Source organism: Eleutherodactylus coqui, chromosome 9 (genome assembly GCF_035609145.1).
Source record: "Eleutherodactylus coqui strain aEleCoq1 chromosome 9, aEleCoq1.hap1, whole genome shotgun sequence".
Lineage (NCBI taxonomy): Eukaryota > Metazoa > Chordata > Amphibia > Anura > Eleutherodactylidae > Eleutherodactylus > Eleutherodactylus coqui.
The window spans coordinates 153,686,600-153,704,512 of record NC_089845.1 but is presented as its reverse complement, the minus strand read 5'-3'; the positions used below and the strand labels follow the sequence as shown (position 1 = coordinate 153,704,512).

At 43.9% G+C, this 17,913-nt stretch overlaps 1 protein-coding gene across 1 annotated transcript in view; it reads right to left on the bottom strand.

Moving 5' to 3' along the window:
• LOC136578537 (zinc finger protein 271-like) overlaps positions 1-17,913 on the bottom strand; it is a 49,270-nt gene that overhangs the window by 11,389 nt on the left and 19,968 nt on the right. The window contains exons 5-8 of the mRNA XM_066578673.1: positions 15,659-15,756; positions 15,497-15,569; positions 15,313-15,410; positions 15,070-15,178 (exon numbers count right to left, since the gene is read on the bottom strand). Coding sequence (XP_066434770.1) covers positions 15,070-15,178; positions 15,313-15,410; positions 15,497-15,569; positions 15,659-15,756 — 378 coding nt within the window. The remainder of the gene's footprint in view (positions 1-15,069; positions 15,179-15,312; positions 15,411-15,496; positions 15,570-15,658; positions 15,757-17,913) is intronic.

Below are 17,913 nucleotides of genomic sequence, written 5' to 3'. Positions count from 1 at the left end.
GTTCACCCCTTTTTTCTGGGTGTTGTGCGGGTCTCTCTTTTGGGCTCTCGTCTGGCCACATCTTGCCGATCATGGGAGTTACCCCCTTCTCTTTCCATGCCTTTGGGGACCTCATGTTTGGGGGGGGGCTGCTGCGTGCCACCAACCCTTGGTGCTATGGGGGTGGAATCCCTCTCTTGTGCTGTCATGTGGGGGAGGGTTAATTGTGGCCCTGGGGGCCCTGGCTCTGGGCCAATTATACTGTCCCACATTTCTGGCGCTGGGCCGCTGGTTTCGCTCCCAGCTCTTGCTGCCTCCTGGTCTGAGCCTCTCTCATGGCTCGCAGCCTCTCCCCTCCCCCCCTCCTCCTCGCTGCTGTCGGCGGGTACCTGCGGCTCCTTGCTGCCTGGGCTGATGGCTGCGCTCCGTTCCTGGCTCGCCGCTCCTCCTCCCCCTCTTCTCCCGCGGTCTCTGGCAGGAACTGAGGACTCACTTCTCTCTGGCTCGGGTGCAGAGTCGCTGTCCTGGCATGCCGCCTCTTCTCTCTCCCCGGCGCATCTGTCGGCGAGCTCCTCAGAGCTGTCCCCGCTGCAGACGCGGCTGGTGGGTCCCGTGTCTATCCTCTGTGCCTCCTTGGCTCTCGCTCCGGGCTGCCGGTCGGGGCTTGATTGCCGCTCTGGACGTGCTGCGGCCGCCATCTTGTGAGCGATCGTGTGGGACTCCGCTCCTGCCGCGCTCCGCAGGTAAGCTGTGATGTTCCTTCTTGGGTCTTCCAGGGGTGTCTGAGTGGGTCCCCTCTTCTTTCCTCTCACCATTTGTATGGATAGCCGGGTTTGTTTCATCCACATCGGTGTTTTCTAGGGCTGGGTGCGGGAGACGAGCAGAAGTGCTTCCTACTCCTCCATTAGCTGGCCACGCCCCCCTGATTACAGAATTATTTGATAGGCTTCATGCAGCCAAAATTTTCTTGAGACATGACTTGCAAGCAGATTACATTTGATCTGGATTTGGCAAGGTGATGAATGCACACAACATCAAGTACAGATGATGGGCACTATGAATACCTAGTCATGCCTTTTATAAACACAGGAAGCTAATGGTAGAAAATTACTATATGGTCTATGTAGTCTGCCTTTAGATTACTTTTGTCTTATGATAGATCTATGCTTAGCACAGGCAGCTTGAAACCATTCATTGTTCATTTTCCAACCACATCTGCTGGAAGTTTGCTCAAAGCATCTACTACTCTTTCAATTAAAAAAAAAAAAAATAACACTGCTTCTAATTTTCTCCCAACTAAATCTAATGCCCCTTTTAGACAAGCCGATTCTCGTTTGAACAAGTAAACGAGCGAGTGATGTCACCACTAACTCGTTCACACGTGCAAACTGTTTAGACAGCAAGATCATCGTTGAGAATCATTCACTTCTTGGTCAGTGTTCTGCATTCCTCGTGACACACTGAGCAGGAGTGTTTAAACGCAATGAGAAGTGAACAATACAGCGATGATTTTTAGTCCTGCTACAAAACTTAATGATGAAAAGTGCACAATTCTCGTTCGTCGGCTTGTGATTAAACCAAAGGATTATCCTTCACTTTCGCTTATTTTAACAAGTTTGTGAATGATAATCGTTATGTTTAAACACATTAGATTGAGACTGAAACATATTTAGGTTTTTACGAAGTTTGCCGATTCAGTGTTTTCAGATCTTTTAGTCAGAGGTTTCTATGGTTACTGAAGTTCAGTTATGAGCATTTCATACGTTTTTAAACTTTTATTCACAAATGCATCAAGTTTAGGTAAAGACTCAATACTTCCAGTGTTGACCCTTTTTATTTCAACACTCCAGCAATTCACCCTGGCAGGTTGGATACCAGCTTCTTGCTAATCAGTGCTTGGGGTTTATCACAATTTGTTTTTATTTGTGCAACTGCTTTTTGAGGATTGATCACAGGTTCTCTCTGGGGAGTTTTGTGGTCATGGACCGAGTTGAGTTGGGTTCATTGTATTTATCTTACATTATATTTACTGTGGTTATTCACCTAATTTTAATTAATATAGTTATGTTAGATTTTATGCTTAAGATGTATCGAGGGGCAGTTTATTTATATTGGAAATGTGTGTCCTTGAGCAGGTCAGCTTACTCTTTCTAGGACACATCATATCCGATACTGGTCTCCGGTTGGATCATAGGAAGTGGTCCTTAAATGACCAAAGCCACACCGTCTGAAGAGAATTCAACATTTCCTAAGATTTGCGAACTTTTATTGTTAATTTATCCCACTCTTGTTGCACCTATTTCAGTGCTTACCAAGAAAGGTATGAATGCTAGACAATGAACTCCTGAAGCAGCAGGAAAAAAGGCAAACCCAATACTGGGATGTATTAACCCTTTCCAATCCAATTTTGGATTCAGGTTTTCCTAAAAAGCTCTCTCTTTTTGCTGTTATACAATGGTGTCATCTGCTGGCTAAAGCCAGTGTGTGTGTGCCAGAGAGGCTCCGACAGTGGAGTGGCTGGCAATAGCCGGTAGGAATACCTTGTCGGACGTCTTCCGACATTGGAGCTGTACAAGCTTCAATCAGAATGTAGGAAGATGTCAGACAGTGGATTGGAAAGGGTTAAGAGAAGCATAAAGTCTAGATCACATGAGGTCATTATCCCCCTCTACTCTTCCTTAGTCAGACCTCATCTGGAATAATGTGTCCAGTTCTGGGCACCCCGATTAAAAAAATAAAAAAAAAAAAAAAAGACAAAACTGGAGCAAGTTCAGGGAAGAGTTACCACGACGGTGAGCGGTCTGCAAATCATGTCCTATGAGAAACAGTTAAAGGATCTGGGAATGTTTAGCTTGCAAAAAAGAAGGCTGAGAGGAGACTTAATAGCTGTCTACAAATATCTGAAGGGCTGTCACAGTGCAGAGGGAATGGCCCTATTCTCATCTGCTCAAGGAGAGGCTAGAAGCAATGGGATGAAACTGAAAGGGAGGAGACACAAATTAGATATTAGACAGGGAGGGGGATCAATGAGTGGAACAGGCTGCCATGGGAGGTGGTGAGTTCTCCTTCAATGGAAGTCTTCAGAGGCTGGACAGACATCTGTCTGGGATGATTTAGTAAATCCTGCATTGAGCAGAGGGGGTTGGATCCGATGATCATGAAGGTCGCTCCCAAATCTACGATTCTATGCAGTGAGAGCCTTTCAGCAGTTCAATTAAGCTTTCACCTCTGTGCTAGAGTTTTCCATCGACCAAACATTGTAAAATCATTTTTTCCTGAAGGCAATGCTGCCTCCGTTGGGGCAGAAGTAGTCCTCTTCTATTTTAGAAGAGTCCCATGGTTAAGTACCTGACATGTGGTTTCTTTTCCAGAGCCTTTTGCATTGTCCAGAAGAACTACTTTCCTAGGGACAGAGAACTTCTGGCAATAAAGTTGTCACTCGAATAGCGGAGGCATCCGCTTGAAGGAGCTTGCCATCTAATCACAAATACAAACCATTTTCAGACTGTGTAACAGCTGAATTCTCAGCAAGCTTCATCAACTTCAGTCTGCATTTCAGGCCTGCCGACAAAAACATTAGGGTAGACACCCTATTGTGTTCATTTGATGCCACTGATCTCTCCACAGGGCCTTAACACATTTTAGATCCTACCCGATTCATTACTGTGGCTCCTGTATGTCTGCAAGATATTCCTCTAGGGGAAAACCTTTGTTCCATCTGCCAAGTGGCATCAAATCCTGTCATGACTCCAGAGTGGTGGGGAATCCTGGTATGAAGAAGACACTGCATCTCATCTTTCACCAATTCTGGTGGCTATTCTTGTTCAAAGACATACAAGATTATGTGGCAGTATGTCCGACCTGTTCAATACGATAGTCCTTATGCCAGCAACCAAGCTGGACTTACTTGTTCTGGAGCCCTGATGGCAACATATTGCTTTTGACCTCATTAAAGACCTCCCTTTGCTCCTCTAATTGCACTGTGAACTAGATAGTAGTTATTCTGCTTTGGGTTGACTTTTGTTAGAATAACCTGGACAGTAATTCCACAGGGATCTCTCGATTCTTTATAGTCTATGGCCATCATCCTGGAGTTCCTCCTCCCATGGCTACAACTTCAGTAGTGCCAGTGACCAACACTACACACCAGTTCTTGAAGATCTGGAAAGGGGACAAGAAGTCCTTGTCCTATGCAACCAAGAAAATGAAACCGTGCCAGCAAGAAACGAAGACTTCTCCCAAGTTTCTCTCCTGGAGACTGTGTTTTGGCTGTTTTATAAAAACATTAATCTGAGGATGTTCTCTAAGTATATGGAGCAATTTTAAAGCAGTTGAATTTGGCTTCCTACATGCTTGTCTCCCTTTTGTCTAATCCCCAATTCTTTCCAAATCTCACTTATCAAACCTCTGATTTTAAATAGTTTCTACATGTTTGCAGCCTTGACTCTTAACTTCAGACTTTACTGCAGCTACAGTCCAAGAAAAGGAATTTGAAGTAAAGGATATTCTAGGTACTCAGAGGGTGAAACGAAAATGGTTTTATCTTGTGGACTAGGAGAACGATAGTTCAGGAGAAGATTCCTGGGAGACCGCTTAAACTATTGACACGCTGGTTCTTCTGAAGAACTTTCACCAGCTGACTGTCCCTTGAAGACATGGGGGGGGGGGGAGGTGTTTCTGCCTGATCTACTCAGCTTTTCCAGCTTTACCTCTCCTGACTTTGGCAAGTTTGTTGACAACAGTTGTTCTGTCTGCTGCCTGTCCTGACCCTCAGCCTATTTCTCGACTTTGAATGATATTTACCAGTTCTGACATCGGTTCAGTTTTCTAATGGCTGCACAATCACAAGATCTCAATATTATATAGAGTGTCTATGGGATGTTCCCTGGTCATTAATGAGGTTATGGCCATTAGTGCAATTTTTCATCACAGTTGGTCTGCCCCATTAATCTGATGTTAAGCTTACTGCAGAACAATAGTCATAGAACACCTTGGAGAGAATTTTTATGTGCATTCACCGCAGACTGACCTATTTTGGTCCTCGAGGCAATTTTTTTAGTCTTTTTATCAACACCTTCCAAGAACCATTATTTGTGTTTCACAAGAGGAGTAGTACTTTTTGATTACACCATTTGTAGTACTCATAAAGCACCAAATTGTCCTTATTCCAAGAGTCACTATAATTTCTTTGCGCAAACTTTTTCTAAAAGTTTAAAGGGCCACGCTGGTAATTTATTTTCATTCATTATGTAACCAATTCTCAGTAATAATAAGTCAGCCATTACCTTGGTTAGTTATTCCTTTCTATATGAAAATCTCTGACTCCTCCTCTTGGGTAATGTGATCTCATTGTGGCTACCTGGTAATTACTTGTCTCTCTGTTCTCTACAGGAGTCACTAAGTCACCAGAAATTCTGTACGATGAAAGTGTATGGACTTTACCACAGAGGCTCTTCACAGGAGGAACTGAAACTCCCATCACCGTTAATTAAAGTCACAGTAGTAGTGAAGGAGATGATTGTTTATGCTCATGGCTGTATACTTTTGTATTTAGCTTATTCAGCTGGATATAGAGGGAGATGATAATTATGGTGTCTTCCCAACAGGCAGAGATGGTACAGGCTCTAGCTGTACTGATGCATCATGGGACTACTATCACAGCATGCAGGCAAAGAAAGCAGGGAGAAATCTTAAATCAGGATGGTGTCTTGTAAGAATTATACCGTAAGCTGCACTGCATGGAAGTGAGTGCAATATAGAGTGGATATAGAAAGTCTATACACCCCTGGCAAAATGCAATGTTTTCGTCATGTTAAAAAAAAAAACCAAAAAAAAAACCGAGGGCTCTTATCTACTTGCGTTTTTTTAAACTCTGCGATATCGCTGCATTTTTTAACACGATTGTCAGTGGGACTTTCTAATGTTTCGCAGCGTTAAAAAAAACGCAAGTGGGTAAGAGCCATGACGATGAAAAACTTCAGATTCATTTCAACCTGCCGTGTGACCAGTTAGCTGTACAATTCCATTGAAAAACAAACTGAAATCATTTAGGGTGCAAAAGCTGCCCCTCCCTCCACCTCCCTAAAATAACATGGTTGCATAAGTATGCACATCCTAAAACTAATTCTTTCTTGATGTACTCTGACTTTATAACAGACACCTACCAAAAAAGACTGAATACTCTCATACCCCCAAAAGCCTCTCTTGTACTGTGAGGATAAATTCTACGTAGTCATCAGCTTTTCGCTGTACGTGGTTTCTTCATATCGTGGTATTTGTTGCATCTTGAAATCGAATGGTTAACACTGTATACTCTCTCCCTTCCCTCTCCCCTCCCCTTCACCCAAAATACAGTTCCCCATTAAGCACATATCATCCTCTGAGCAAATATCTTGTAGTACCTCTGTGCAGTTTTCCTTTTACAATAAATTTACTCTTGAGTTTGCCCAGATTGGGAGGGGTCTCATCTACTTTCTCACAAAGGAAATGGCAGCATCCAGGGCGTAGTGCAAAACGATAGTTTATTCCTCCAAAAGATTTTGGAGGAATAAACTATCGTTTTGCACTACGCCCTGGATGCTACCATTTCCTTTATGAGAAAGTGGAATATATCTTTGCTGGGGTCCTTGCAGGCTCTGACCCCTAAACCCTTGGCGTGCATCCTATGGACTTATTAGTCATCTCTCCATAGGTTTAAAAATCCCGAGGTGTGCTGTAAGTTAATCTAAGTGAATTTAGGGGTCTCATCCAGCCATTGCTGCGATAATCAATTTTCTAGCTAAGTACAGGAGTCTACTACTGCTAGTTTCTCATTTTCCTCTAAGGGTCAGTCATTTACATATCCCAAAACGCACACCAGTGGGGTAAACTCTAAAGTAATTCTGTACACATCATAGATCAGACTGCTTACCTCGGTCCAATATCTCTTTAGCTTCGGACAGCGCCACATCATATGTATACGGTCCGCTGTATGAATCTTACATCTAGTGCACAGAGAGGTACCTCTCAGACCTATATTGTATAAAACCACTGGAGTATGATACCGTCTGTGCAATAGATATATTTGTGATAATCTGTGAGATTCACTCAGGGACAACTTGTGTGTCATCTGCAAGATTTCCTCCCACAGTGACTCCTCAATGGGGCCGATATCCTCCTCCTATCTAGAGATGAGCGAGTATACTCGCTAAGGCAAATGAGCGAGTAGTGCCTTAGCTGAGTATCTCCCCGCTCGTCTCTAAAGATTCGGGGGCCGGTGCGGGTGACAGGTGAGTTGCGGCAGGGAGCGGGGGGAGGGGTTGAGCAGGTGAGAGATCTCCCCTCCGTTCCTCCCCGCACCCCCTGCTGCTCCCCGCCCCCCGCCGGCCCCCGAATCTTTAGAGACGAGCGGGGAGATACTCGGCTAAGGTACTACTTGCTCGAGTAATGTGCCTTCGCGAGTATACTTGCTCATCTCTAGATAGCACATATTTACCCCACCTTGTATACATGCATACTTTTGTGATATTTTCCCCTTGGTACATGTGGAGCCACCTATAATTTCTGCTGGTGGGAATCTCTTAAATTCTAAATCACCAAATCCCTTTTCCATCTGAAAAGCATACCTATGTTGCAAATATTTGTAAAACGGCAGGTCAAACTCCGTACGCAACTGTTCAAATGATTTTATCTTCTGATCCCCATCCCCTAAAGTGCTGCATCTGTGATGCTAAGAAGAACCACATAGGGTTGGGTAGTGCAGGTCCTCCCTACTCCTTTGGATTACTCAGTACCTCCAGTTTAAAGCTGGGACTCTTGCCCCTCCAAATCAAATCTCTAAATAGCCTGTTAATCTTGTAAAAGAAACCCTGCGTAATCCAATGGGGCGAGTTATGGAATAAATAAAGCAGCTGCGGCATCCATACCATCTTAATTGGGTTTACTCTCCCTACAATCGATAGAGGAAGTTTGCCCCAGACATCATGCTTCTTTCTAAATCTCAACATCAAAAGGGTCTAGATTCAATTTTCCATATTCTAGAGCATTCTTGGATACCCTGACTCCCACGTATGTAATAACTGATCTGCATTGCATAGTGGTCCTGCTCTCCTCTACGACCAGGTCAGGTTCCTCTACCGGTAGTATGTCAGATTTACTCCAGTTAATAGTAAGGCCGGAGAACGCTCCATATTGTCTAATCAAAGATATTGCCACATCTAGTGATTCTCCAGCGTCTACCAGAAATAGTAATACTGTATATATTCGAGTATAAGCCGACCCGGATGTAAGGCGAGGCACCTAATTTTACCACAAAAGACTGGGAAAACATATTGACTCGAGTATAAGCCAAAGGTGGGAAATGCAGCAGCTACTGGGAAATTTCAAAAATAAAAATATTGATTTCAAAGAAAAACAGTAAACTAGCTCTAAGTGGAAAAGAGGGTCAACAAAATAATATGGTAACAATAACTTTAAAAGTACAAAAACCTTAGCTCAATCAGCAACTAAGCTAAAACACAAGACTTAAATTCCCCCGCATCATCTGTATGTCCAAACAGAGCTTCAGCGTTAGCTGGTGTGAGATTATCAGCATAGACATGGTCCTCATCACTGAGGTCGCAGTCATCGCCATCACTGCTGTCTTTCTCATACAACGCGCCGTCTTCACTGCCATCCATAGCATTATTAATGCCACATTTCTTGAAGGCACATTGCACCATGTCCTCTGGAATCCCTTCCTATGCATCACAAACCCACTTTGCTATCAATTCTATGTCGGGCGTCATCAGATTTCCAACTTTTGTCAGTCGGGCTTGACCAGATGACATCCATTCACGCCACATCTTTCGCACACTGTCTTTGAAAGGTTTATTTAAACTCACATCTAGGGGCTGCAAGACAGATGTAAGCCCACCTGGGATAACGGCCAAAGTAACTTGAGAAGGCTTTGCCAATCTTTCTAGGTCATCAGATGTGTGGACTCTGAACATATCCCAAACTAGCAGTGATGGTTTTTTCGTTAAGGCCGCTCCTGGTCGTCTGTTCCAACTTTCTTCCAGCCGGTTTTTTTGTTCCGTCTTTGTCCATCCAGCCTTTAACATGTGTGTGTACTGTAATTCGTGGTGGGAATTTGACCTTTTTAGGCAAGGTCTTTCTTTTAAAAAAAATGACAGGCCGCAGCTTAGTTCCATTAGCTAAGCATGACAGAACGACTGTGAAATGTTTTTTTCATTTCCTGTGGTTCTGAGTAAAATAGTTTTGTCTGCCAAACTTGCCGCAGCTCTGTTGCTTGGAAGATCAAAAGGTCATAGGCGTTTCATCCGTATTCCCAATATCTCCCAGGTCATAGTTATGGATCCTTCTTTGTTTTATGAGGAATGAATGGAATGACATCACTTTTTCATCAAGGTCTTTCGGCAACTTTGGTGAAATCTTTGTTCTTTGCCGCAAACATAGGGCAAACCTATTCATGAAGCGGGTACACCATCCTGCTGACGCAACAAAATTTTCAATGCCTGGTGCTTTTAATTTGTCATCTTTAGCCATTTGAAGGGCACGTAAGCGAATTCCCATGCGTGTTACGCAGTAACCATTTTGGCGACACTCCATAACCCATTTATGCAATTCCGTCTCTAGAGCCCCATATGAAGTCGTTAAACCACGTCGAGCTTTTTTTGCCTTTGGAATCTTTTCCAAGTCAGCCTTCATTCTCCGCCACTCCCTCACTTGTTTTTCGTCAACACAAAATTCCCTACTTGCAATACTGTTATTGCTTTCTTCTGCTCTTGACACAACCTTAAGTTTGAAACCAGCTTTGTATGACCTGCGTTTTTGTTTTGGTCCAGGATTAGAAGTATTGGGATCCATTTCTAACAGGATAAAAAAAAAAAAAAGACTTTGAAAAAGAATGCCGTACCATAGCGAGTGAATTCTCAAAATATACCGTAAGCCCTACTCTAAATATAACACAGGCTGATGATATTCCAGAATGTGATGACATGACTGTTTGCATAGAGCAGCATGTGTTAGGGCTCATAATATATACGCTACGTTACTGCATGTGTATGGTAAGTGCTAACGCAACACATGCAGTAACAGTGCGTACACAACGCAGCGTGTATATTATGAGCCCTAACACAGGCTGCTCTATGCAAGCCTAGTCAACACTGGGTCAAGATAGGGGTTAATAAGAAAATGAAATATAGCAGACTGGGAACTTTAAATAAACGTACTGTATATCCCAGACCAGAGATATACCGGTACTTGTATTCAGCAATGCTCAAGCGGAGCAAGGGGGCGTGACCACGCACAGGTAAGACTGTAAAGGCTACGTCATTGGTCACAGCCCTAGAGAAGAGCGGGAGAAGAAGAGCGGCTACATCCGACAAGGATGCGGTGCGCCCTGAATACTGGCACACAGAAGCGGGCAGGTTCTTGCCCAGTACGGCACAAACAACACAGAGGTGGTCGGCGTGGAGGAGAAAAGAAGAGCGGTGCCATTAGCAGTCATCGGACCACCCACAGAGACTGCAGGCGCCCACAGATGAGCGGGAGAGACCGGAGAACACCTGTACTGCACCGGAGAACAGGTAAGTGGGACTCTCACTTGAGTATAAGCCGAGGGGGGCTTTTTCAGCATTAAAAAAAATGTGCTGAAAAAGTCGGCTTATACACGAGTATATACGGTAAACCATCTGCATACAGTGCTACTTTTGCCTCCACCCGTCCTCTTTTAAACCCCACTACCTCTGGGCAAGATCTCAATATACTGGCAAGAGGTTCAATTACTAGTGCAAATAGGAGCGTAGAAAGTGGACAACCCTGCCTCGTTCCCCTAGTAAGAAAGTCTCCGAAGAATTGCCATTTACCGTAACGCCGTTACGTCAACATTTAGTAATGAAATAAGCCTATATCATTCTGGCACCAGCGGGTCTTTCCCCGGTTTTGGAATAATCGTTATCACCGTGTTTCGCATGGATGGTGGTAATCCTGCCTGTTGTATTGCCTTTGAGTGCACCTCTAACAACTTTGGTGATAGTATACCCGCATACTGTTTATATATCGTATTTTTCCGTGTATAAGACGTGTTTGACAAATATTTTGCTCAAAAATCGCACCGCGTTTTATACACGGGATGTAAGTTTTCGTTGGAAACGATCCAATGAAAATTTACATGAATGTCGGCTGCAAGGTACTGCTCACAGGTGTGCGGGGGCCCTTAGGGCTCCGTCACTCTACCAGAGCGGGGAGGCAGAGCAGCGGAGAAGCAGGTGAGTATGCCTGCACCCTCACACATACACATTACACACACAGCACATATACAGTACATACAACACAGTCTACTCACAAGCCATCTCCTCTCAGAGCCGCCCAGCCAGTCTTCTGTCTCCTGTGCTTGGTCCACATAGCAACCTGTAAACAGCAACCCCTTGCGAAACAGTGGAGGTGCTGTGAAGAGCTACAGAGACCCGTCGGGCAGCGCTTAGAGGACGGTCTGGTGAATACAACAGGGACATATAGTGGGATTTAAACATAGAACAGTACTATGTACTGTTTTATGTTTAAAATCTTTTTTTTCTTAATTTTGGGACTTACACACGGAAAAATACGGTAACTCAACTGGGAGTCCATAGTCTCCCGGCGCCCTATTATATTGCATTGATTCAAAAGCTTCCTCCAACTCCCCCAGCTTCACCGGGGCGTCCAGAAATTCCTTTTGCTGGGCGTTCAGGCTCGGTAAGGCTATATCTGCCAGATATTGCGCGATCTGCTCTTCTGTTTTACAAAGACTGAAGGAGTACAAGGAAGTATAGTACAATCTTACTATTTCTCTAATTGTAGCGGAATCCATTTCTAATGCGCCTGGACTATTCCTCATCCCTATGATGTATGTGGAACCTTCTGCGCCCAAGAGACTACGGCTAACATATATACAGCTCATTCACCTTCCTCAAAATAGGCCTGTTTTCTGAATTTGCATTAATGTGCAGCAGTTTCTAAGGTATATGAGGTCAAGTCCCCCTGAGCCCTCTTCCATTGCCCAAGCGCTTCTGCTGTGCCTAACTCCACATACTCAGCCTCTCTGTTAGTTGTATTCGCAATTCCTGTTCTCATTCTCCATGTCTTCTTAGTCTGCGTCACCCGCTGTAATAGAATACCCCGCAAATAGGCCTTCATCGCTTCCCACTGCATAGCACTGGTCGCAGTTCCCATCTTTAGCTGAAAATATTCTTTCAGGGTTTCTCCTAAGTCTTGGTGTCCTATGATATTAAGCTAATATGCATTAAACTTCCACAGGGGACACCTAGGTGTATCACCTCCGGAGTGTTGTATAACAACCTGCATATGCGACTGGTCAGATAATAGTCAGATAGCAAGGTATTACTGGTTGCCAGATCAATACGCGACAGGGTTCAGTATGTACTGGAGTGGCATGAGTAATATCGAACACTCGGATTCTTGGCAAGTAGGAGTGTCTCAGTCCCAGAGGGGTTAAGCCTGCTCTGTCGGGTGATCCTTGCAAGCGTAGCCTGCCCAAAGCAGGATCAATTACTGAAAATCCCGCAGCATTAGAACTGGGACATCTGGTATTTCTGCAATAAAGCCCAGTATCTGTTTCAGTACCGTACTACTATAAGGAGGTGGAAGGTATACAGAAATAAGCAGACAGACAATTAAAGAGTTTACAGTGGAGGCTAATAAAGCGGCCCTCTGTATCTATCCTCTGCGCAAAAGTGACGAATGGAATAGAGCTGAAGCTGATTTAGGATTATCGAAGAACTGCGTCTCTCCCAATGCTACTACCCTAAGTCTGGCAGGATACAGCATGGCATAAGGTGCTCGCAGATCTCATAGCCGCTTCTTAATATCTGTGAGTTCCTCTTTTCTTTTGTACTTTCGCAGAGAAGTCAAGAAAAGAAAAACACTCTGGCATCGTTAATTTAATATCGCCTCTCTCCCTGGCTCCGTGCAATATGGTGACTTGATCTTTAAAATGTCGAAGCTTCATAAGAACCTGTCTTGGAGGAGTCCCTGGGGAGAGGGGGGTCTTGTGGGAAAACGGTGAGCTCGTTCTATTGCAAATATTGACGAGAAAACCCTTTCTACCAAACAGATCCAGTGACCAATTTTCTAAACATTCAGACGGGTTATTGCATTGTTTTCTCTGGCAGACCCACTATGCGTACATTATTTCCACAAGAGCGGTTTTCTAGAGCGTCTATTTTGGCAAACAGAGATGCTACGTTTTGCATTGTATTGGTCACCTTACGTTGCATAGTGACAGCTCCAAATATGCCACGTGGGCTCTGCTACACCAGGATTGGCTTCTCTCCACTTTGTGCTTGATCCGCCTCCTGCAGAGTACTGTGTGCAGGTGGGCTTACCGGTATCACAGGCATTCCGTCTGTCTCCTGGCATTCCCTTGTCCCTGCAGCAGGTAGCCGTTCTTCTCTGGCATACTGAGCCAGTTTAGCAGCGGTGTCCCTGCTCCAGTCAGAGTGGGGAGTCTGGTCTCCTCGTGGTGTCTGTTCCTGCTCTGCGCACGTGCCAGCGCCATTTTGATCACTCCGGCGGCTCACCTCCCCGATTCCCTCCTTATCTTTCCTGCAGGACATGGTCTCCTGGGGTGTCCCGATGGTTCCCACAGTTTCCTGGTCACGAGAGGAGTTCACACCGCGGTAGCACTCTTAGATAATTCCGGTTGCAGGATGATTTTCAAGATGGTGAAAGCAGAGGTCTGGTCACTTGCACCTGCTCACATCCCAGGCTTGGCTCCGCCCCTTGACTTTGCGATTTTTGACAACTCTTCCTTGCAAAAGCACTCCAAATCTGTCAGATTACAAGGACATCTTGTGTGTAGCGCCCTCCTCAGCTCAACCACAGATTTTAAATGGGAATCTGGTCTGGCTGGGCCATTCCAAAACTTGAATCTTCTGGCGAAGCCATTCTTTGTCTTGATTTGGAGGTCTGCTTTGTGTCGTTGTCGTGCTGAAAGGTGAAATTCCTCTTCAGCTTTTTAGCAGAGAAGGTATTGTGCCAACATGGACTGATATTTGGAACTGTTCATAATTCCCTCCATCTCGAATAAAGCCCCAGTTCCAGCAGCAGAAAAACAGCCCCACACATGATGCTCCCTCCACCATCTTTAATGTGGGTTTGTGGTTCTTTTGGAATTATGGTCAAAAAGTTTCCCCTTAGTCTCATCAGACATAACAAGCTCTCACACATACTTCTGGCAGACTTGATGTAGGTTTTGGCAAAATATATCTGGGCTTGGCTGTCTTTCTTTGTTAGAAAAGGCTTCCGTCTTACCCCCACCCTCACCTCACAGCCCAGACATATGAAGACTATGGGAGATGGCTGTGGGCCTCTTGGCCTCCCGAACCAAGTTTCTTCTGGTCATTTCATCAATTCTTGATGGCTGTCCAGTTCTTGGTAAGGTCACCGTTGTGCCAAATTTAGTCCACGTCTTGCCGACGCCTTCACTGGCTTCCATGGTATATATAAGGTCTTGGACATGTTTTGGCCCCCTTCTCCTGACACCTTCCAACAATCAGCTTCCTTGGATGTTCTATAAGATCTTTACAGCTTTTGCTGAAAAATGCAACTAAGAAAAGGTCAGGAAAATCCTCCTAGAAAAGCCGAACTTGATATGGGGAAAATCAGAATCCCTGTAAATAATGGCAGCGGAGTGCTGACTACTCTTTATTAAAATGTGATTGGCTAATACCGACTATAACACCCTCGAATATAAGAGTGTGTTCACACTTATGCAACCACATTATTTCTTATTTTTTCCCCCTAAAAGATTTCAGTTTGTTTTCCAATGGAATTGTGCAGATAATGGGTCACAAAATGTGGCATTTTAACAGGGGTGTGTAGATTTTTTATATCCCCTGTATGTAAGAGACACTGAGGTGAGGGGTACAGGGATGAAAAAATGTGTTTTCATTGGAGTGGTCCTTTGACATAATGTTACCCTACAAAACAGTTTCTAGACCCACATGCCTAATATATGTAAGGGTACAGAATAATGTATATACACTTTATATTACAAGGTATATTTAACCTTTTTAACATACTAATAGGTGAATATAGATTATTACATACCTGTGGTAACATTTACTGGAATCTCCTCCTTCACGTCTCTCATACACGGGTGATCGTCCGTCATCCACTCTTCTTCTACCTTCACTTTAATAGCAGTCAGATCTTCCCCCTGATTTGTCATATAATAATTGAGTACAATAGAGCAGACAGGAGGAAAACTTAACAGATCACCAGAAGAGACCCCCAAAATCTATAACTGCAGGACTCCTATATAGATCTGGTATATGGCTCCTCATCATCTACCTGAGGGTCCTCTGGAACATCGGGGTCTTCCTCTGGACAGTCCTGCGAATACAGAGGACGGGGACATCTCGCCGGGGGATTTCTCCTACTGGCTCCATCTGTGGAGACACATGGTGAGGATCAGATGATGGGAGTAGTATCCAAGTGACCCCCACTTACACCCAATGAAGTCTCCTCTGCTTACATTGCTGATCAGTCCTTATATCCATGTCCTCTTCATTTATATCCTCACTCTTAATATCAATCAGATTTACACCCTAAACAGACAAGAAAAAAAATGATGTAAAATGATCCTTGGATCCATCACTTTATGGTGGCATTCTGGTGAGACTTCAGCGTCATCTACCTGATGATCCTCTGGGACATTGGGGACCTCCTCTGGACAGTTCTGGGAATACAGGGGACGGGGACATCTCTGCGGGGGATTTCTCCTACTGGCTCCATCTGTGGGGACACAAGCACACAGTGATGACTACATGAGCTCCTGTATATCTATATATCATATGATACTCTCAGCACTAAATTCTAGTCCTGAATTTTCTCCATTTGCAGATAATATATCTTACTGTGAAACAGAGATTTCAAATCCCCAAGTGCCAGGTTTCTACCCCCCTTATTGATCGATGAAGGCAAAAAAACGCAATGAGGCAGAAGCCAATTGAGCCCAACTCCATAATGGCAGCCAGAATAATCCCTGGATCAATGTTTGAAAGTTCCTACCCGACTCCAAGACCCAGATCAACAACCCTGCTTGTTATTTAAGGTCTATATCCTGTAATATCATAGAACTCTAAAAGGACGTCTAGTGCCCTCTTAAAGTCATCTATCGATTTTGCTATCACCACGTCCTCAGGCAGAGAGTTCCACAGTCTGACTGCTCTTACAGTAAAGAACCCTTTTCTGTGTTGGTGATGAAACCTTCTTTCCTCTAGACGTAGGGGATGCCCTCTTGTTACAGTCACAGTCCTGGGTATAAACAGATCATGGGAGATATTCCTTGTATTGTCTCCTAATGTATTTATACATAGTTATTTGGTCGCCCCTTAACCGTCTTTTCCAGGGTAAATAATTCCAATTTTGATAGCTTTCTATCTCCGAGCCAGATCTTTACCTAGCTAAACACGTTTTCGTCTAGACCGAGCTGTCTCATTTTATATATAAGCTTATTATGCGGCACAATGTCAAATGCTTTAGAAAAATCCAGATATACAAGATCAATAGACTCTCCCAGGTCCAGCCTAGAACTTACTTGATTGTAAAAGCTGATCAAATTGGTCTGACATGATTGACCCCTCATGAACCCATGTCAAAGAGGAGTTATACCGTTCTCCTTGAGGTATTCCAGGATGGCGTCTCTCAGAAACCCCTCAAATATTTTTCCAATTATTGAAGGGAGACTTACCGGCCTGTAGTTACCAGGCTCCCTTCTTGACCCCTTTCTGTGCCCCTTTTAATTAACATCAATCGGGTGCAGCCCCCGTAGTTTTTTGGTGGCATGTAAAATTCTTTGGCTAGTCATGAGTTCTGTTAATTCAATGATCTGTGTTATAATATAACCGGTTTTGAATTTGTTCATGAGGTTCACTGGCTCTAGCTATTGCATGCCAGGACATATGTACGGTTATCCAGTAAATTTAAGAATTTATTTTGCTACTGTAGAATACTTCTATAGTTTAGGAACTATATTTGGGCCGGTGAGCGTTACAAAAATATGAAAGTTTAAAAAAAAAAAATCAATATAATATAATTTGCAATGAGATATTTAACACTGTCGTCATACATGTTACGAGGTATCTAGCAACAAGAGTCTGACCTCAGTACGACATCATCGGGTGAAGTACAAAAAGTCTAAAAATCATTAATGTCGAATGTCAAGAGGCTTATCAGCAGCATCTTAAAGGCTCAGGTGGCGGAGCGTCGTGAGGAGAGTTTGGCGCTACTGGAGCCCCAGCGATATGGCCGGAGTTGGAAAACCAATTTGAACTCATGGATGTGGATACTAATCATCCTGGTAAAGATGAAGAGGCTCTGGTTCAGTTATCATGAACATACAAGAGAATCATTACAAGAAGGGATTACAGATTAGTCTTGGGCTGTGTGTAGATTCATCCCAATGTCTTCATCTCAGTTTGGAAATACTGCTGTTTGGGGAAATGATGGCTTACTCAGACTACAAAGGAAATCAGTGAAAACATGATAATCGATACACAAGTGGCCATCATACTAGTAGGGGACGTCAATAATGATGACAAACTGAATTTATACACTTGAAGTTTCATAAAAGCGCATTTTAATCTACATTATTTGCCCATCGAAAGTCCCTTGACTCTGGGTGCTACAAATATACATTTAACTTTCGCCCGTAACATTGATCTTGATCTCTTACCATATGTATGCTACTTCGAGAATTAGGAAATGAAGTTTGAAAAATAAAATTTCAAACCTGTACTGACGAGATAATTTCAGCAATATCCATCATGCAGTTTGTATTCTACACCACTAAAGACTTGCGGCCGTGATCTTGACACAGCCCCATATTTTTCTCCCCTTGGAGTATCTATCCCTAGGATTTACCTTATCTCTCCATGGACGATAGCTAGT